Source organism: Pteropus vampyrus, unplaced genomic scaffold (assembly GCF_000151845.1).
Source record: "Pteropus vampyrus isolate Shadow unplaced genomic scaffold, Pvam_2.0 Scaffold66, whole genome shotgun sequence".
In the NCBI taxonomy this organism is placed as follows: domain Eukaryota; kingdom Metazoa; phylum Chordata; class Mammalia; order Chiroptera; family Pteropodidae; genus Pteropus; species Pteropus vampyrus.
The window spans coordinates 4,917,931-4,941,439 of record NW_011888847.1 but is presented as its reverse complement, the minus strand read 5'-3'; the positions used below and the strand labels follow the sequence as shown (position 1 = coordinate 4,941,439).

General features: G+C 33.7%; 1 protein-coding gene across 7 annotated transcripts in view; it reads right to left on the bottom strand.

The window, feature by feature from the left end:
* The window catches only part of THADA (THADA, armadillo repeat containing), a 296,280-nt gene that overhangs the window by 221,457 nt on the left and 51,314 nt on the right, over nucleotides 1-23,509 (bottom strand). For all 7 annotated transcript variants that reach the window (XM_023531302.1, XM_023531301.1, XM_023531303.1 and 4 more), the window contains 3 exons: nucleotides 11,411-11,543; nucleotides 8,609-8,722; nucleotides 3,622-3,744 (listed from right to left, as the gene is read on the bottom strand). In XM_023531302.1, coding sequence (XP_023387070.1) covers nucleotides 3,622-3,744; nucleotides 8,609-8,722; nucleotides 11,411-11,543 — 370 coding nt within the window. The remainder of the gene's footprint in view (nucleotides 1-3,621; nucleotides 3,745-8,608; nucleotides 8,723-11,410; nucleotides 11,544-23,509) is intronic.

Here is a 23,509-nt window from a genome sequence, read left to right as displayed (position 1 = left end):
AAGGATTGATCACATACTGGGACACAGAGACAGCCTCAACAAATATAAGCGGGTTGAAATCATATCAACCATATTTTCTGATCATAATGCTTTGAAACTAGAGATCGACTGTAAAAAGAAAGCAGAAAGAACCAATAAATGGAGATTAAATAACATACTACTGAAGAATAACTGGGTCAGAGAAGAAATAAAAAGGGAGATCAAGAGATACATAGAAACGAATGATAATGATAGTACAACATATCAAAACTTTTGGGACATGGCAAAAGCGGCATAAGAGGAAAGTTCATATCATTACAGGCCTACCTCCAAAAACAAGAACAAGCCCAAATAAACAACCTAACACTTCATCTTAAAAACTATAAAAGGAAGAACAAATGAAGCCTAAAGGAAAGAAATCATCAAAATTAGAGCAGAAATAAATGAAATTTAAAACAAAAAGAACAATAGAAAAAATAAATACAACAAAGAGCTGGTTCTTTGAGAAGGTTGATAAAATTGACAAACCCCTGGCTAGACTCACTAAAGAAAAGAGAAAGGACACAAATAAACAAAATCAGGGACGAAAGAGGGGAAATTACCAGACACTGCAGAAATACAAGGATCATACAAGAATACTATGAAAAAGTATATAACACCAAATTCAATAACCTAGAAGAAATGTACCAGTACTTAGAAAAATACAACCTTCCTAGACTGAATCAAGAAGAACTGGAAAATCTAAATGGACCGATCAGCAGTATGGAAATTGAAACAATCATCAAAAACCTACCAAAAAGTAAAAGTCCAGGACCAGATGGCTTCACCAGAGAATTCTACCAAACATTCAAAGAAGATTTAATACCTATTCTCCTCAAACACTTCCAAAAAAATTGAAGAGGAGGCAATACTTCCCAACACATTTTATGAGGCCAATATTACCTTGATACCAAAACCTGGTAAAGATAACACAAAAAAAGAAAACTACAGACCAATATCTCTCATGAACACAGATGCAAAAATCCTAAGTAAGATATTAGTGAACCGAATACAGCAACATATTAAAAAGATTATACACCACAATCAAGTGAGCTTCATCCCAGGGGCACAGGGATGGTTCAGCATACGCAAAACGATTAATGTGATACACCACATAAACGAATTGAAAAATAAGAATCATATGATCATATCAATAGATGCAAAAAAGCCTTCGACAAGATACAGCATTCATTTGTGATTAAAACACATAACAAAATCGGTATAGAAGGAAAGTACCCTAACATAATAAAGGCCATATATGACAGGCTCTCAGCCAACATTATACTTAATGGTGAAAAACTAAAAACCGTCCCGCTAAGATGAGGAACAAGGCAAGGCTGTCCACTCTCGCCACTGTTATTCAATATAACATTGGAGGTCCTAGCAATTGCGATCAGGCAAGAAAAAGATATAAAAGACATCCAAATAGGAAACGAAGAAGTCAAACTGTCACTATTTGTGGATGACATGATTCTCTATACAGAAAACCCTAAAGATTCCACAAGAATACTACTGGAAACAATAAGCAAATACAATAAAGTCTCTGGATACAAAATCAATGTTCAAATATCCATAGTGTTCCTATACTCTAATAATGAAGTGTCAGAAAAAGAAGTGAAAAAAATAATCCCTTTCGCAACTGTAACCAAAAAAATAAAATACCTAGGAATAAATCTAACAAAACATGTGAAGGACCTATATAGTGAAAATGATAAGACCCTATTAAAAGAAACCAAAAAAGATACAAAGAAATGGAAAGATATTCCGTGTTCTTGGATTGGAAGAATCAACGTAGTTAGAATGACCTTATTATCTAAAGCATTATACAGATATAATGCAATCCTCAGCAAAATCCCATCGGCATTTTTTAAAGAAATACAACAAAAATCATCAGATTTGTATGGAAGCACAAAAGACCCCAAACTGCCAAAGCCATCCTGAGAAAAAGAATGAGGCTGGAGGTATCACTCTGCCCGACTTCAAATTATACTATAAAGTGAGAGTAATCAAAATGGCATGGTATTGGCAGAAAAATAGACACAACATCAGTGGAACAGAATCAAGAGTCCAGAAATAAACCCATATTTATATGGGCAAGTAATTTTCGACAAAAATGCCAAAAATATACAGTGGAGAAAGAAAAGCCTCTTCAATAAGTGGTGCTGGGAAAACAGGAAAGCCAGCTGCAAAAGAATGAAACTAGACTGTTGTCTATCACCACACACCAAAATTAACTCAAAATGGATTAAGGACCTGAATATAAGCCCTAAAACAATAAAATGCATAGAAGAAAACATAGGAACTAAACTCAAGGACCGTGGGCTTAAAGAGGATTTTATGAATCTGACCTCAAAGGCAAGGGAAGTCAGAGCAAAAATAAATGAATGGGACTACATCAAACTAAAAAGATTCTGCTCAGCAAAAGAAACCGTCAACAAGGTAAAGAGACAACCATCCAAATGGGAAAATATATTTGCAAACAACACCTCTGAAAAGGGTCTAATATCCAAACTATACGAAGAACTCATACGACTCAATAACAACAAAAAAACAAACAATCCAATCAAAAAATGGGCAGAGGACCTGAACAGATACTTCTCCCTAGAGGACATACAAATGGCCAACAAATATATGAAAAGATGCTCAACATCACTAGCTATTAGAGAAATGCGAATCAAAACCACAATGAGATACCATCTCATACCTGTTAGAATGGCTATAATCAACAGGACATGTAATAACAAATGTTGGAGAGGATGTGGAGAAATAGGAACCCTCATACACTGCTGGTAGGACTGCAAATTGGTACGGCCACTATGGAAAGCGGTATAGAGGTTCTTCAAATAACTAAGAATTGACCTACCATATGATCCAGCAATCCCTCTACTGAGTATTTACCCCAAAGACTTGAAAACTCATATTTGAAAAGATATTTGCACACCGATGTTCATAGCAGCATTGTTCACAGTGGCCAAGACATGGAAGCAACCAAAGTGTCCTACAACAGATGATTGGCTAAAGAAGCTGTGGTACATACATATATGTACCACATAATATAATGGAATATTACTCAGCCATAAGAAGGGATGAAATATTGCCATTTGCAACAACATGGATGGACTTTGAAATAATCATACTAAACAAGATAAGCCAAACAGAAAAGGTTGAAAATCACATTGATATCACTTATATGTGGGATATAAATCTAAAAGCAACAAATGAACAGGACAAACAAACAGAGACTCGTGGACATGGACAATGGACTAGTGGTTACTAGAAGGGTGGGGGGAAGGAGAAAGGGGAAAATAAAAAAATAAAATATAAAAAAAATTATGTATATATAGTATAAAAAATAATTAATAAACTGGTATAAAAGAAAGAAAGAAAACAAAGAGTTATGGCTAATAAGCCAACAAAGGAGATAGAATGCAATTATAAAATACCAAGAGTGAAAATGTCGCTTGCTCTAAGGATTTATTCCTTAAAGAAACTTGTTGATAAAATACAGTACATATTTTTTATCATCCAGTGAAAATGTCAGTTTATTAGAACATACTCAGAAGTATAATTAAGTCAATGAAAATAAATGGCAAAAGTACTTACTGCCCAGACTGGTGATGTAAAGCCCAGAATTGCAGCCTTAGCTCCATCGGCAACATAAGGAATAATATTTTCTCCCAGACGTGTATCTCTGAACAAGGCTCTAAGGATATTTAAAGCATGAACCTGGAATAAAAAGTTCAAAACTACTTATGGGTTGAAGACTGTGGTGATTCTAAATCTGTACATATCTAATAGTATAGCCTCAAAACAAAAAATTACCGAATTACAATAAGAAACAATCCACAAATGAAATACATTTTAATAAAACATCTAATAATTAATACATAAAATGTTTTAAAGTTAGTAAGATCTGAACAATGTAATAAAAAGCTTGATCTAATGGACATATATATAATCCTGCACCTAAAAAACAGAGACAGCATATTGTTTTCAAACAGACATGAAACATTTATTTTTTAAAAGGACTTCAAATCTAGCCACAGATAGTCTCTACAAATACCAAATAATTAATATCTTACAGATTATGCTCTGATAACAGTGGAATAAAGTTGGAAATCAATTTTTTAAAATACATTTAAAACTAACACATTTTAAAATACTGGTCAAAAAAAATTTTTAATATTTAGAACTGAACAATAATGAAGATGCATTACATCAACATTTGTAGGATGTACTCTAAGTGAAACTTAAAAAAATGTATTCTTTAAATGCCTGTATTAAAAAAGACTGAAAATGAATGTGCTGACTGTCTGATTAAAACAAAAGGATAGAACGATAAACTCGAATTAGAGAAAGAAAACTTAAAAAAGCAGAAAATTTGAAATTAGCAGTAACATAACTAAGACATTAACATAACCAAAAGCTGATTCTTTAAAATAGAAACAAACCTCTGACAAGATTAACCAAGAAAAAAGATAAGAAAATAAGCAATATCATGAATACCAAAGAGGACATGATTACGGATACATCAGAGAATAAAGAAAAATAATACTAAGAATAATACTGCCTTAATCAATTAGAAAAATTAAGGCAAAATGAATAATTTCCTAAAAACTAGAATTTACCAAAACAAATTCAAAGAGAAACTAAAAAGCTAGATAGATACTATCACATATATATATATAAAAAAAATCTATAGTTAAAAATCCTACCCACAGACCAAAAAAAAAAAAAACAACAACAACAAAATAACAACAATCAAAAATATATACTCACATTATTTTATGGATGAATTCTACCAACTATTTAAAGAATAGATAATCTCAATCTTATATAAACCAGAGAAGACTCTAAAATTTATTTTGTCAGTTTAGTACAATCTGGCTATCAAAATAAGGTAAGAACAACTACTTTGGGAAAATGGAAGCATCTACTAAAGCTGAAAATATACACACATCTGATAAACACATCTACATATCTATGCAAAAGAAATGTACATGCATAGTTCACCATTAGGCATGTACAAGAATGTACATGTACTATTCATAATAACCCAAAGTAAAAAAACTACCCAAGTGTTCAACAGAAGAATGAATAAGTAAATTGTATAATCTATAGCAATGGAAATGAATAAATTACAGCATGGATGGGTATCATATACATAATGTTGATAGAAAGAAACCATATCAAAAGAGTGTATAATTATGGTTCAATTTATATAAAATTTAAAAATATAGGTAAAACTAAAACTAAGGTGTTAAAGTTAGGCTAATGGTCACCTTTGGGGAAAAGGTGTTAACTAGAAGGGCTCATGAGGAAGCTTTCAGTTGCTAGGATGTTTTGTTTCTTGCTGGTTACCCAAGTGTGTTCATTTTGTAAAACTTTACTGAGGTACCGTATGATTTGTACACATTTTTGTATGTATAACTGAACAAAAATTTTTACTTAAAAAATAAGGACAGGTAAAGCATGAAAAAGGAAAACCACAGACCCATCTCACTTATGAAAACAGTGAAAATATGCAAAAATATTCTTAAAAATTTTAAGTGAATCTAGCAATGTGTAAAAATATCATCATATCAAAATTGGGGGCTCATTCTCTCTATGCTAAGATGATATTATATTAAAAAGTCAATGTAAATCATGATATTTGCTAATTCTGGAGGAAAACATTCATCTCAAAAGATGGTAGAAAGCATTCAGTAAAATTCAATTTCTTTAATGATATAAGATTAAAATCTACAGCAAATATCAGAAACAATATAAGGACGCCTGCTATTTCTATTTCTTTACAAAACTGTTCTACAAGTTCCAGTTAGAAAAATAAGAAATGTTTTAAAGAATAAGAATTAGAAAAGTAAAACAAAGTTAGCATTATTTCCCAAGGATATGGTTATCTACAAAGTAAATTCAAGAGAACTTACAGAAAAGTCATTAGTTATATTACAGCAAGTCAGGTAAGTTACTGAAAATAGCACAACAATAACCAAAATTCATTGCATTTATACATAGCAGCAACATACAATATAATTTTTAAAATACCATTATATAGTCTCAAGGAAAATTATAAAATATGTAGAAATAAATTTCACAAAAGATCTATAAGATTTTATGAAAATTTTTTAAAATAATCAAAGACATAAGGGAAGATCTGAATAACTGGAGAAATAAGCCATGCTCATGGACTAAAAGATTTAATATCAAAATAGAAGTCATTTTTCTCAAATATATCGGTATATTTATATTCCAAATAAAAGTCAAAAGGGCTTTTTGTTGAACTTAAGCTAATTCTAAAACTTAGTATGGAAGAGCAATGGGACAAATATAGCCAAGGTAATTCTGAAGAAAAAAGTGGGAGATTCACCCTACCAGATATCAAAACTTATTAAAAAGATACAGTAATTAAAATAGTGACTTTGGCCCAGGGATAGACTAAAGAATAAAGGGATAGACCAAAAAATAAAGCACATCTAGACACATGTATCAACAGAAACAGTATATGATAGAGTGGTATTATAAATCAAGGGAAACAGATGTACTATATCAAAAATACTTGCATATTAGTTACCAAATCAAAAATAATAAAATTATTTTCTTATTTTACACATAAACAAAAATAAATTATAGGTGGTATAAAGACAGAAATGTGACAAGTAAAACTTTACAACTTTAAAAAGAAAATATAAAGTATCTTTCTGACCTTGGAGTATGGAAAGATTTCTTAAACAAGATCCAAATGTACAAACCATAAAAGAAAAAACTGACATATTCCATTGTATTAAAACTTAAAATTTCAGTGCAATAATAGAGGCCATAAACAAAATGAAAAGAAAAGCACAAATTGGAAGAAGCTAATATGTGTAATTCAAATAACCAAAAAGAATTTAATATCAGGAAAATAATTTTAAGATAACAAAAATCCCAACTCCTGAAAAACAAAGACAAATAACCAAATTAAAGGTAAATAAAGTCTTTAAATAGGCAATTCACAGAAATAATCCAAAAGACTAATAAATATATGAAAAAAATACCAAAGCTAGCCAGTTATCAGAGAAATGCGAAATTAAACTGGAAAACACCATTTCACATCAAGCAGAAAGTTGAAATTGTAGTGTTGCCACTGTTCAGAAATTAAAATGTAATTGAAGTTTACTAATCTTAAAAACTAATGTTGATTTAAAAAACCCAAACTATAAAAACATGAATAGATGATATCATTCATGTAAAAAAAATAAAAGGTCATAAAAAAATGTAAAAATGTGTAGAAATAATTTAGATTAGTGATTATAGCTGAGGAGGAAGAAAGAGGAATGGATGACGAAGAATAGACAGTGTATACAATTATTATCTGTAATGTTTTGCTTCTTAAACTTGGAATTGGTTTCACGGATGTTCATTATTCATTGTATTTTTTTATATGCTATAGTATTTCATGGATACATATTAAAAATAATAAAGAAATAAACCATGGGAGGAGAAAAGGAAAGCATATCATCAACTAACATCTAGAAGGCTTATCAGAGACAAATTATTAAAGTTTACCAATATAATAAAAATGATCACTAAAATGCCATTAATGATCTTGAAACAAAGGCAATAATTATCCAGCACTCTTTAAAACCAAACTCCAGTATTTTTAGATATTTCTATAAAAAATACTACTTTTTAAAGTGATAGTCTAGGAAAATGGAACCAGCTATATTTTTCACATTTTATTGGAAACTATCTTAAAACAATCATTTCTGAAAGCTGATTAATATCTCTTTATTTAAAATATTTAAAGAAACTTTACATCTTATAGCCACAGGTCACTACATGCCATATGTTAATAAACCCCATTGTTTTCTGCCAGTCCACATTCTGGCCCACAGTCTCCCCTTTAAACCTCCCATAGGCTCTGGAATAAAACCATATGAACTTGTATGTGACTGTAAAGTTCAGCTGTCTGTTCCTAGACCTAGCATAGGCCTCCCACAGTTGGATAGGAGCATTCTACTATGAAGCTTTCGCTGAGAAAGCCTAGATTGAAATAAAAAAAAAAATTTGACAGGTATTTACCATCATGGCATAGAGTACAGTAGAGCTGTAAAGAGTACTTAACTCTGTACATTCACAAATATACATACTTAACCCCACTTTAGCAGTGACTACAGGGACTATGCACTAGCTAAAATTGAAATCTGAATATACCAAAAGTCAAACTACATTTTTAGGGAAAGATTCAATTGCTGAATTACAAAATGTATATCAACTCAAAGAAGCACACATGAAATTTTAAAGTGAGAGCACATTCACTTAAAAATTTTTAGGTGCAATAGTATTACAAAATACCTAAGTTGGATATTTTCACCAGAGTTTAAAAGTAGTTCATTTTGGTCAATATATACTGACTAAAGCAATAGTTTATTTTGTGGAAAAGAAAGATAAAAATAAAACAAACAAACAAAAAAACATACAAATAAGTTTCAAATGTCTGTCCTATCTTCATTAGTTCTATATCTTTAGTGATAACTTTTTTTTTTTTTAAGTACAGCAAAAATTTAAAACCACTGCCTTCCTAGCAGGGTTTGTGTATTTCTATTATTACCTGGGAGACTGTGCTCTGCGAGTCATCCATAGGCCTGGCCAAAGAGATTAACTCTTTCATTGTTATTTTCAACAAATCCATTTTGCCTTTCTTAGGTTCTGATGCCAATAGTGCCTATGGAAAAACAAGGCAAAAATTAAGAAGGCTCTTATTTTACACATATCTATTTGCTGCTTCCCAGAATCAATCCCTAAATGTGAAATCCCCTTTATAAAAACATGTGGTATCAAGCAATTTAATTAAGCCATATGGCCTTGGGCAAGTAACTCAACCTCTCCAGCCCTCAGATTCTTTACCTGTAAAATTAAGTAATGTTGCTATCATGGAATCTCTAAGGTCACTTCTAGTTTGCTTGTTAATTACATAATTCTAACCGGGTGACAATGGGTCTTATTGACAGTTCTTTTAGGACCATAATTAAGTGGCAGGTCTTAGATACAAAAAGCAAGTCAGTGTTAGTAACGAATTTAACCAACGAGAAAATTCTCTTTACTTAAAAAAACCCAAAACCTCTGGATTAAATTTATTTTAAGAATTTGGAAATGCCCTGAAGATTGATCAGTTATTTAATTCTTCACTATATAAGAGCCTTGACCTGAAGGACTATCAAACTGTAGCACTGGAAACTCCATGAGACTCCAAAAGAAAATACTACAAACTCCAAAGGGGACCTATATTTGAATTTTTAAGAGCTAGCTGTTTACTTACTTTGTGTTTAACATTTTGCCCAAGCTCAATAAACATAAAAACAGGATGTCAAACCACTTGAGGCAATAAAAAGGAGTGAAGTACTGATGCATGCTACAACATGGATATACCTTGAAAACATTATGCCAAGTGAAAGACGAACACAAAAGACCACATATTATATGATTCCATTTATACAAAATGTCTAGAATCGGCAAATCCATGGAGACAGAAAATAGATTAGTGGTGTGTAGGGCTAGGAGTAACAGGGGTATTAAAATAGGTATGTAGCTACTGGCTCCCAAGAGTGAAAAGCTTCAAGCTACTCAGCTTCTTCTGAAGCATTTATAATCCATAAGAGAGGAAAGTAAAGATACACAAGGAAAATATGTTTAAAAGGGAAATTTCTCATAGTATATTTATGTTCACTATGTTCATCACGACCACTCAAAAAAATGTTATATCTTTCTACACAAAAAGTAAGCTCATAAACTAAGTAGGCAGTTAAACAGTTTTCCACTGGCACAAGAATATAATTTTATTAGTAAGTTATACCTCTCTGGGCAGATTTTTCTAATAATTTAGAATTTAACTAAAATAAATAAGAAAGCTATATGCAATTCCTGAAATGTCTTCTGGGAACTATGGCTTTTTTCCCCCAAGTGCATATGACACTCTTCCCAAGGATGGGCTAAGAAAGTGCATCTCCTGATTGCTCTATCACTATGACCAGTATTTAGTAATAGTTAGGGACCAAAGGTGAAATAAGCATATAGTACAAACAAACATGTAACCAGATCTTGATGTTGCCTTAACATTTGTCCTCAAACAGACAAGTGAGGAAAAATGAATGAGGAATGTAGGTTAAAACGAATTACAGGTAGGAGAATGAATCATTTGATCTAGAATGGGTCAGATTAGAAGAAGTTGATTATTGAAGGTCACCAAAATCCATCCAGCAGAACTTCCTCAACCTCTGAATCAAATCAATTCTGTTGCCTATTGTCATTAAAAAAAAAAAAAGAAAAAAAAAGTGACTGAAAATTTGAGGGAGGAATAAGAAAGAGAAGGTTAAAATTTAGGGGCACTAAAAAACAGAGACTACGTATTTTCATTGCTTTTATTATACTACCCTCATTCCTAGATTTTGTCTTACTGAATATTAAACAAAGACCTTTCAGGTCAGGGTCTAATTTCGCCTTATGAGAACTTTGGTTTTTATTCTTTGGATTCCTGAAGGTGACAGCCTCTTAATTTCAATACTTATGTTTTGAAAATAAAACATTTTCCCATCAAATAGCAATATCTGGGTGTGCTGATATGTAGCAATTTTTAAGGTAAAATGTTAAGTGAAAAAGAGCAAGAGGCAAAACAGTGTGTATAGTATGCTTTCAATTGTGTTAAAAAAGAAAACATACACACACACACACACACACACACACACACACACACACACACACACACACACATTCTCATAAGCAGAGGGGTTCAGGAGGCCAGTTGCCTGGGCTCAAGTCTTAGTTCTGCTCTTACTATCTCTATGGCCTTTGGCAAGTCACTTAATTTTTCAAAGCTCCAGTCTCTTCATCTCTAATATATGGATGATAACAGGATCTGTCTCGCAGGGCTTGTGGAAGGTTTAAGTGAGATAATATATGTGAAATAAGTACTTATAAATGTTAGCTACTATTAGGATTAAGATTATTTTACACTTGGACATTTTATGGAAGGATTCAAAGAAACTGCTAACATTGGTTGCCTACACAGAGGATCTTAAAGGTCTTGATGTGATAGGAAGACTATTTTTTTCTAATTAAAAAAAAAAGGCAACATGCAGTCCTTGGAAGTGAGCAATGAATGTGCCACAGTGATGTCTGCCTACTTAATAAACAGGTGGAAATCTATACCACCTGCTGTTCTCTTTACAAGACTGACCTCTTAGAGGATTTTTCCAAGAACACATCTATCACAGGAACACACTGTACACACACTAAAACAAAGATACAAATGCACGACAGAAATGTACCTCATGCAATATGCTCCCTCACATGTCAAGGGTTAGAAAACGCTATTATCAAAAGACAAACAAAGAGCTATGGTCTTGTGGATAAGTACCTGTATGTAGAAAGGAATACCAGCACTGCGCCTTGTAGCACAAAGTTTAGACGAAGGATCACTGTATTTAATTTCCTCTAAAACATTCCATAACCACTGTTCTGGTAGCTTCTGCAGACTCACATTAGGGCATCTAAAAGGCATATATAAAACAAACATCTGGAATTATCAGGTACCAAAAGGTAAAAGTGTAAAATTTTGATATATATTAACACTGTTAGAAAAGAATATATATCCTTACATTTGGAGGGAGGAAAACTGAAAAATGTCTCACTTTCTATTTTTCACCTACTTTCTTCTTTATTTTAGGTCATAGAATTTGAAGCTATCAAAGATTCCATTCTTATAAAAGCATATGAAGCATGTGTCTTGTCTGCAAAATGAGCTGTAATACCTAGGCTTGCACCCTGGGTAGTAAACGTTTTGAAGATGGTTAATCAAGCTTTCACAGATGTTCTATACTACTGCAAAACTTCAGAGTTCCAACAAAGAAAACTTAATTTTATTGTAATTTATGTTCTATTCAAAGAAAACACATTTTAAAATACATTTTAGTAATCATTTTCATCTCTCTCAAAATATGCACTACCACAAATAAAATTTTCAACCAGATCATACAGAGAATTAATAAAGCAAGTTATCTGGGAAGAGGCATAAACATTTTGAGGTTATTTGGACATTATTGTTAGTGAAATTCTGCTCTATTATATTAGGTGTTATTCTAGGGTGCTTAAGAACATTTAATTAAAAAAAATATTTAACTTTGTCCTACCAGATTGTGTAACATTATTCTTAGAAATAGGATATTTAATGGCAGACCCATGCAATGATTTTAGGAGAATCGTAAACAGATTTAACTAAAATTATTATATGAAAATAAAGGGATAAAGTCCAAAGGAAAAACACAGTAGTCCCCCATTATCCAAAGGGGGTACATTCCAAGACACTCCCTCCCCCTCAGAGAGGCCTGAAACCGTGACAGTACCGAACCATATATGTTCTGTTTTTTCCTATACATATATTCCAATGATAAAGTTTAATTTATAAATTAGGTACAATAAGAGATTAACAACAATAACAAGTAATAAAATAGAACAATTATAACAATATATTGTAATTAATAAAAGCCATGTGACTGTGGTGTCTCACTCTCTCTCTCTCTCTCTCAAAATACCTTATTATATGTACATACATGTGGATACATACACTGGACAAAGGGATGATTCATATCCCCGACAGGATGGGACGATGCAAGATTTCATCATGCTACTCAGAATGGTGTATAATTTGAAATTCATGAATTGTTTACTTCTGGAACTTTCCATTTAATATTTTAGACTAATGTTGACCATGGGTAAGTGAAACCCTCAAAGCAAAACCACAGATAAGGGGAACTACTGTACACTCTTTTGTAAATAGAGGAAGATATTCTGCAGAAAGATAACTGATTTCTAATTTGTACTGAGAATTAGATCTCTTAGAAACAACATGGGATTTTTTTCTTTATTCTAGTTTGGTACAAGTAGACAACTTCAGTTTCTGACTAACCATTCCAAACAACAACTCGAATTTAGTTGTTTATGTCTTGCATAGAACAAAATATATAAAAATAATATTACTCTAAAGGAGGCATTTGACACTGGCCTAAAAATATTATTTCAGCCATAAACGTTACAATCAAATCTCTGTACTCCCAGTAGGCTCTGTAATTTTAAAGTTTCCTTTTAGCATGGCTTAAAATCCATTACCTTACTCCTATTTCTTCCCACTAACTGCACTCAGCCACCCAAATCACCAACAACAATCTGAACTACAAGAGTAAGAGATTCAAAGGCATAACAACCAAATGCAAAGTGTGAACCTTGTTTCTAATTTGAACAAAACAAACGTAAAAAAGATATTTTCAAATAAGAGAAATTTATTTGTGTACTAAATATTATATGACAGCAAGGAATTATATATAGGATGTGCCAATGGTCTTATGGACGTGGAAGAAACTGTTCACATTTTTTAGAGTTGCGTACTGAAGTTTGTAAGAGTAAAAATAACAAATGAAGGATGTACTTATAACACAATGAAAGGGATAGATGAAGTAAGTACATCAAAACTTTGAGAACTGTTAAATCTGGGGGGTACGCAAAGATGGTTCAGTATATTATTCTCTCTACTTTTATATATATCTGTGTACACCTATGTTTGAAATTTTAAATATATATGTTTATATATTTACATTTAAAATTTGTTTGAAAATTTTCATTATAAAAATAATCCTTCCACACTTTATTTACAAAGATTGAAGTTACTTCCCATCATTAGATTCATATCTTTTAAAATTTAAGATAAATGCCTTGTGTTTATGGAATAATTTCTCTAGTTTATTCCTAACATTGCCCACTTGGTATAACCCTCACGCAGTTGTCCAAACAAAAACGGAAATCCAATTTCCTAAGAGCAGCTATTTACATATTTATGATACAATAATGGATTACTGCCTTCTTTTGCTCATTCTTCACTGTCTTTTACGTATATTTGGGTTAATTTACTCCACAATGGCAGAGCAGGGAACAGAAAAAAAAATTAAAGTGAAAGTCATCATTTTGTGATCTACACATTCAAAAAAAAGGTTGGAGTCACAGAGGTAAAGTAAGTAAAAACTACTTGATCTAAGATTATATGTCGATTTCATTTACTTGTATTTTCTTCACCACCACAGGACCACTGGCAATGTAGGACTGGCTTGCAAATAATGAGGCAGTCTAAGGTAAAGTCTCCTGCAGGAATTCACTGTGTGAAGGAGAAGAGGAACCGCTGGAGATGAGGGGCATTCTCCTTATTTTCCTGTCAAGTGCACTGAGATACCAGTACAACAAATACTAGTTCAGTAATGCTCCTGGACACTGTCAGTGAGTCTTTCCTAGGCCTCCTTGGGCTGGCCTTCCCAGAGGATCTAGCAAAACCAACCAATCTGAGAAGGCAGGCAGGTCTGGTATCAGAGCAGCCACCTCACCATACATCACCCTTTCTTCCCTGAACATACTATGGCCCTAACCTTTCTACTTCAATCTAACCCTTTGCTGACAGAAATCTGAGCTGCACTTTGAAGGATGTGTAGGCAAAATGGTGGAAGGCCCATGTATGTGAGGTCGAGGAAGTGGGAGATGAGAGGACTGAGGAAATAGCTTAAGTAAAGGCCCTAGAGGTAATTCCCTAATTTAGATTCTTGGTTATTATAACTATAAACAGTTAAACAGGCCAATTTATCTCCTTGAGTGTTGTATACTAAGACTAAATGCTCCTTGTTAAATTGGGAAATTTGAAAACAAAGGCCAGAAGAATGTTCAACAAGGTGAAGCCTGGCAAACTGCCTTCAGTAAAGCCCCTTCTGCTCACTGCCAAGAATCCAGGAACCTCAGGAGCTCTGGGAAATGCTCAAGGCACTAACTCCTGCCATCTCGTCCAGACGTTCTTGTTTTGCTCTGGAATTCCCCAGGATCATACCAGCTTTTCTGCAGAATATTTCAATGATCTGGTTTCCAATTAGGACTCTGCTGTTGGACCTTATTTCTCTGATTCCCTTGCTTCCCAGCTCTGCATCTCTCCCAGGCCAGTCCGGCCCCCATGGCCATACAAGGAGATTGGTCCAATAATACAACTCCCACCCTTTGTACTAAACTGACACATGCCATATTTTCAACAAAATCTACTTACAAGTTTTGTTTAAATTATCATAATAAAAATATATTTGCCAGCCACTAAAGAAAAAAATACATTTATTAAGTGCCCTTTATACATCAGATACAACATCAAGCTTTTCACACCTTATCTTACCTTTGCAACAAACAAATCTGTGAGAAGATATTATTTCTCCCAACTGAGAGATGAAAGAATATATCATAGTGATTAGGGGACAGATTATGGAGCCAAGTTATTTAGTTTAGAATCCTTGCTCTGTCACCTAACGGCTGTCTGATCCAAGATATTATAAAACTTCTCCATTTCTCACTTTCCTCTTCTATAAAATGAAAGTTGTTGGAAGGATTCAATGAGTTTATTCCTATAAAGCGTTTAATGAGTTCTTAATAGTTGTTTTCTAAAATTATTATCCATTTTTATGAGAAAAACAAGTATTAAAGAGTGTCAACTGAACTTCTAATAAAGATAGAAAAGTTGGTTTACATTTTGATAAGACATCCCCTCCATACACATACAATGCATATCAATAATAACCCAAATATACAAATAGAACCTCGAATCCAACTGAGCTCAAAAGTAAGATCATTATCATGGTAAAATAGAATAGAAACACAAAGCAGTGAGTGTGCCGATATCAAAGATCTGCAGGGTTACAGCTCTAGAAGAAGCAGTGATAGCCAGGAAGTCAGTTCTTGTGTGGTAACTCACCTTACTCCCAGGAAATGGGCGATTTCAGTAGCCTCCTCTCCCATGAAAGTTGACAAAAAGCTACTGCCAGAGCTGTTTGGGGCTGCAGCAGTACAAAGCCATAGGCCCAAGGAGACTGTGAACCAGGCTGACTACTAACTTGGTGACCGGATCTGTGATATCCCCAGTTATTATTGTAGATGGGAGACTCAAAATGCCACTATCCAATCTAGTTCCTTGATAAAGAGGAATGAGCCCAGAGAGACAAACAAACAATCTAAAAAGGCTCCCAATAATAGCCAGCAAATCAACATTCAAAACATAGAAATAAGTTTGATACAGAGAAAGACAATCTAAAAAATCAATAATTAGAACATAAATTCACTTCACATGAAACTTAATTTTATGGAGCAGTCTGACAAAGACCTTAAAATAACTTTGGAATACTCAAGAGATAAATGAAGTAATAACTTTTATTTAAAAAGAGCAAGAAATTATGAAAAACAGTCAGTACTGAAGTAAGAACAGGTATATGTGAAAATAAAGATATTGGAAATGTTGAAAACAAAAATGTACTTTAAAAAATAATAGACAAGATGAATTCTAGGGAATTAGTCACTTAGAAGATAGTTTTCTGAGAAATGTACCCAAAATAGAACACAGAAAGACAAAGATACAATACACACACACATATATACTGTGTGCATGTATATATTGTGTGTGTATGAAAGACAAAAACACAAAATATATATATTATGTAAGGAAGTCTGCTCTCAGAGACCCACAAGAAAAGAAATTCTAAAGGACATCCTTCAGCAAAGTTAAGTAAACCCAGAGCAGTCTCAAGGTACTCTCCACTAGACATCTCAAACTTAACATGCCCCAAACTAAACTCCTGATTTTCCTCCAAAAATCTACTCTACCCACAGTCTTCCCCATCCTAGTATATGAATAACACATCTTAGGCCAAAAATGTTGGAGTCATCTTTTCTCTCAAATACCAAATCCAATCTGTAAGTATATCCTGTCTGTTATACCTTCAAATACATCTAGATTCAGATCACTATTTACTATCTCTACCACTCTTCAAGACATCATTATCTCTTTCTTGAATTATACTAATATTGTAACTTCCTAACTTGCCTTTCTGCTTTTCTCAAAACAGAAGTCAAAATAATCCTTTAAAAAGGCCAGATCATCATACTTCTCTGTTCAGAAACCTTCCAATGGTAAAAAGCAAAGTCCTACTATGTCTTATACTATCTGATCTTCATTGCCTCTCTGATTTATCTTCCATATCTCTTTCCCTTATTCACTCCACTCTAGTCACAAATGGTTTACTTGCTGTTCCTTAAATACTCCAAGCCCATGCCTCTCAACACTTTTGCACCTGACCTGTCTGCCCGGAATGCTCTTCCTCCAGCTATCCAACTGCTTATTATTGTGTTCATTATACTTATCAATATATTCAAATCTTTCATGCTAATTTTTTAAATCAAGTAAAAAAAAAGAGAGAAAGAGAAGTGAATTAATTTGCCTAAGCTTATACAGCTAATAAATGACAGAAGGAGAATTAAAATGTAGATTGACACCAAAGCCCTTGGTTAATAAAAAGGCATTACTTCAAGGTGCCTGCCCTAAATACTCAGTTATACGTTTGGCTTGATCTGGCTCATGGTAAACATATCAACTTTCTATTATTTGCTTCAGTGGATTTCAACCATTTACTACGAAAGAAAGATTTATTAAGTACCTAGTAGTTGCTTGGCACTATGCTGTGCCCTAGGAAGAAAGCAGTAGAATAAAAATTCCAAATTACACATAATTTAGAAAGCATGTTCATGTGGCTTGGGAATATATTACCAGAATATAGTGTTTTTAAGAAATAACCTTCCTAATCATGTTTTATTTATGTTACATTTTAGATTGATTTCAATCCCTGAATATGTACCATTGGGATGGAGTTAAAGTAGTTTTTATATAAACTGAGTGATTTGGATGGAAAGCCAGCTGGAGAATTGAAATATCCTATAGAAAATCTACTCAGTGGATGACCTACTTGTGACTGACTTGAGGTGAACTGTGTCACATTCATTTTGGAGGTATTCTAACTCTTGGACAACTGAAGATATATATTACTGTTGTTCAACTGTTTTCTCACATTAACTGAATGACTCACCGCTAGCCTAAAGAAAATACTTCACGTGCAAACACAAAGCAATTAATTTTACATTTTAAATGAAAGTACATTTAAAGCCAATATATGAAGCAAAATTCCCAGAAAACGATCAAGACTCAATTACTAGGAAACCAGTTACATGTAATCTCAACTAAGTAAAGGTACAGCCTCTGTCAATATCTTCATTTCCCAGATAATAATTTATTTACCAAGCCATTATCACTAAAGGCTTTTAGCACAAGAAGGCAGAAAATCTTTTCCCTCTCCCATAAACACAGACTTTCATTTTGTCAGGTTTAAGAGCAACTCCATATGAAAATTCATTCAAATAAATAAGTATTGGGTTGAGAAAAATATATATCAATAAATACAAAGCCATTTATATACTGATTGATTATAAACTTTTACCTTACCATGGTTCCTTATTTCTTTCCTTATTTTTTATTTGCTAATCATTAAAATAATTCTGAATAATGCAAAAAAAAAAAATTTATTATTGGAACGAAACCAGCATATGTCCCTAACCTTGATATAAAGTAAATAACATATGTTTACTCAAGCTCAAGACCATCATCTGAATGAAAACAGCTATAAACAATAATTTTAGAAATAACGAACTCTTAGTCTGGCTCTTCAGAATAACACAGTCAGATTCCTAAAACACCACATATCACATATCAGAGTAAATGATACACAGGCAACCAAGGGAGGAATAATTAGTACTGTTCTGATATACAGCACAAAGAGTTTTATTTCTTCATACAAATGAAAAAGGAAAATGAAAAACATGTACCTATCTACATTTAAAAAAATTAAAAAGAGTGAGGCTTTCAGGGAAAGTAGAAGAAAGATAATCTGAGAATTTCAGAATCACCTCCAAACCTCTACCATATTAATGTTGTTATGAGGAATTCCACTTTTCTTACCCAATCGAGTCCAAAGTTTTGCAAAGCAAAGCCTGAACTGCCTATAACATAAAAAACAAGTTCAACTATTTACTCTGAGTTGGAGTTGGGAGGCGGGGTGCTACACACTTATACTTGGAGCAGCATACCCTTTAGGGTTAGAAGAAAAAAATTACCCACAATGTAAAAAAAAAAAAAGGTGTTTGTTTCACAAGCTACGTGCTTTAAATATTCATGCAGTAGCCTAAAATCATCTACTGATGATACTGAACAAACTGATCTAAGGTTCCAAGTACAGGTAGGAAAAGAGTCAGGATAGAAACAGCTTGGAGAGATACAGTACACTTTCTGAGAACAGAAACTTTATCTCCATTTATTTTACATATTCCTATAGTTTCTCATTTGTCCTATCCAGCCCTTTACTCCACTCTTTTGCAACTCCATAACACACAAACGTATTTTGTTGATAATCTTAAAGCTACTTATTAGGGTCCATACATATTAATGTTTACACAATACTCAAGATGTATTTTATTTTTATATCCATTTGGAGACTCTCAGGAAAAAAAAATTTCCAGGGAGCACAAATTCCAAATTCCTCATCCTTGCTCATAGAGCTCCACCTGTTTGGACAACCATATTCAACTTCATTTTGTAACATTTTGTTCTTTACACACGTCAAGGGCTTGTGCATTAGCTGATCCCATTGCTTGAAAAGCTCTTCCCTCAGAAAGCTGTTACTGCTTATAAGTCAAGCATTGGCTTACTTTAGTGTAAGAGGAAAGAGAGACTTTTCCTTACCACCAAACTCCATCATATCCACATACATATTGCCATCTGATAGTTTATTATTTTCTAGACGTTCTTTAACATATAAACTCCCATGAGATCAGGAACACACTCTGTCCTATCCACTTCTCTATTCCCAGTACCTGGAACAGGGCCTGGCACCCAATAGGGGGCTCAATAGATATCAGTTGAAGAAATAAATGACCTGTAACTTACTAACTCCATTAAGTGAGCCTTTCAAAAGAAACCAGGTTGATAAAAAAAAGGGGGTATAGTAACTGGAAAAGAAAGTATAAACAAAAATGCTTTCCAAAGAAATGACAAGAGAGACATCAGGTGATTCAGCTCCTTAGCTTCCTTAAACAGGAATAAACACATTCAAAATCTCCACACACCAAGGTTAAAGCACTCATAAGATATTTACTACTAAAATTCTCAATTACCTTATCAAAATCAACTTTCTTAGCTTAAATGCTACCCCAAGAGATAATTTTTTTCCCCAAGATTCAAGAACAAAACCAAGTAAAAGATTCAAAACCCAGTATTAAAGCTCAGGTTTGTGTAAAGTATTATTTAACTGAAGTTTGTACAGTTGTGAATATAGGGTAGAAACTGTGATTCAAATGACCAGTGTTTCTAAGTTTTAATACAGCATTTAATCTAAAGCTATAACCTTTTCCCTTCTCTCTTAAGGCTCGTTGGGAGATCTCCTCCAAGCTGGTGGCTTCAACTATTTCCTTGTATGGCTGACTCTCAAATACATACCTCTAGCCAGAGTAACTCACTGACCCTGTCTGCCTGAGACAGAAGGGTTTCCCAGAATGCTGGATTTCCAGTGTTTGAAAACTGGAGGAGTCCGAGGCTGCCTTGTCTCCAACAATTACCTCTCTCCCAATCTCCTGACCTGCATTTCTGACTGTCTGCTATCTCCCTGAGCAGCCTCCCAACACTACCTCAAACTCAATATGTTTAAAGTATTATCCTGCCTCCCATCAGTCCCTTCATCTTGCCTTGCTTTTTGTTGTTGTTGTTAATGGCATTAATTATTCTTCCCACCACCTGGGACAGACAGCTTTAATAAACAGAACTTTTTCTTGGTCTTTCATTTCTGCCTTGTAAATTATCTAATTTATTTCTCTAACCCCCCAAATTAAAATACTAGACCAGAAGTTCCTTTAAGAACAAGAACCATGTTTTACCAATATTTTATACTCAATAGTGCCATCACAAATTCCTACATAAAGCAGGTGATAATAAACTTTTGTTAAACTGCTAATCTGTGAAGCAGTATGAAGTTCCAAAAAAACTAGATTCTAGTGTTGGCTCTGTCACCAACCAAATCACTTTATTTCTCAGTGCCTAAGAATGAAAATAAACACTTATTTAAATGCTTGGAAATTCAATGAGATGTTATTATCTGGGTTACTGTTATAAACAGAGAAAGCAATGATCCTAAATTCTTTAAGTACCCAAAACTCCTGATGAGAATGTCCCCAAAACACCTCATGCATGGCCCCACACTAGCTTTAGCCCCTTGTTCAGGTCTTCATATGACTCTCTTAGGTCCACGGAGTTAAAGTTTCCAATATGGACCCTAATACCCGTCTCTTGGTTCACAGCAACTCTGGCCTACCACATCACACTCTCAATGGCCAAACAGGACATTTCTACCACTACCTCTTGCACACTGTAGATTTTCAAGAAATCTTACTGAATGATTAAATAAAGACCAGTTAGTTGTTGGTGACAACAGCTGCATATTCCCTGTGCCTTCAGTTAGGCTAATAATTGTAAAACCAGGTATAGAAAAGAAGGGCTGGAACTTTAGGCTTCATAGTGGTGACGTTACTGTGCCTATAAAAACAGGATAGCCTAATCTAGAGTTCTTACTAGTCAATGAACTGTCTGTTTACTCCCCAGCAAGGAAAGATTACTTTATAAGGAAGTGATTTCAAAACTCCAGAGGTGCGGGTATTTATGATAATGAAGGAATTGAAAAGTAAAAATGGGATCACACAAGGCTCCTAAGAACAATGTGACAAAATCTAGTTGTCTATTTTGGTTTCTCATCACACAAATCAGGGGTCAACAAGGAAAAGGGAAAGGTTCCAGACTATGGCAATACTTGGTTCTTTGTGCCAGCTCTATGCAGTCACCAACCACAGCCCTGGGGAATTCCAATCCTGCTTTTGTTAGCAAGTGCCTCTCCTCTGAAAGAGCAGACATCCTCTTTGTCTGAAGGCTCTTTTGTTTCCTTTCACTCCCATGTCATATTAATACAAAATAAACAGTGTCTCCAGTCTCTGAGTACATCATAAAAACTGTAACTCTTACAAGGGATTCAAGGTTCTTCATAAACAGCTCTCACTAAATGTTATTAATCCACAAAATACTCCTAAGAGGTCAGTTTACCAGTTCTAAAGAAAGTTTATTAAAAATGTATCCAACTTCTCTCAATCTTTCATACCCCAAAATCCCCAGACTTTCCCAATCAGAAACTAGAAAGCAGCACTGCATAATGAGCAGAATGCTGAGCTGAGAGTAGCCTTCTAAAGTGAACTCTTTATTTTGTCAAAGGACACAGCAGCCCAGAGAAGCTAAATGTCTTTCTTAGTGTCAAAAAAGTTGGTAGATGGTACTCAGCTCTAATTCTTACCTCAATATTCTTTCCTCTACACTCCAAGGGAGGTGGTGGTTAAGGGTGGGGGTGTGGGAGAAACCAGACCACTCTGATTTTCCTGTTTGTCACAGTCAAGAAGTAGTAGAAATTATTTAAAAAAAAAAAAAAAAAAAAAAGGCTGATCAAAAAGAGGCAGGGAGTTTTCTTGGTCCCCCTTTCTTTCCCCCATGCTAAGTGCTATGGCTTGAGTCTCTACTAAAAGTAACAGAAATGAACAGGCCAGGCCATTGCCATTGCTGGTGTTTGGGCCTTTTGTGTTGTTTTGAGCAGATTACTGGAGCAAATTATTGTTCCATAAAAAGATTAGTTCAATTTCTATCTACAAGGCTATCTCTCTTATTGTGGATAAGTATTCCAAGATAAGCATGAAACCCTCACACTGAAATCAAATTACATGCTGTATACTCAACTAATTGGTCATTAGACTATTTTGTGCCAATAAATCAGGTTCCCTGACTACAAAGTGGCTTTCCAATGGCTTCATCCATCCACCTAAGTATGGTAATACACAGCTATTATTTGTAGAGTTCTGATTAGTTATATTAGTTATATAACTAAGAAATGTTACGTTGATTTCCTCAAACTCATTCTATATGGTTATTTTTCTTAGAGATTTTTCCAACCTTCAGTTATTTTATAAGCTAAATTCTATACTCCATTCATTCTTTGGTCAAATATTATTTTTATTATTTCAAGTTCATGTTTATTATTTCAATTAAACTGAACAGTGACATATGCGCAGGAATGCTGTGTACATGTGCATGCACGTTTTAAAAAGAGAACATAACCCTGAAGCACGGAGAAAAATGATTTGCCCAAATGAGGTCCACTAAGAAAACTACATATCAACAGAAGCCATCTTAACCTCCCTCATCATCAAACAATGTTGAGGTTTACTGCAGGCTAAAACATCAAGAGCTATTTAGAAGCCCCAGCTACAAGCGCAGGCAATAATGACGACAACCAAATCTAAATTGAATTACCAATCAGAAGGCCATGAGGGTAAAGGCAAACTACGGTAGATTAAAAGAGGTTAGAAGGATATAGCAGGTTCTCTTAATATTTAATATAACCATGCCCTGAGATCAAGAAGAAAAAAATTAATATTACAAACTCTGGGATTTTACTAACGAGGCTATGATAGAGATTAGTCACTGAAAACAAGA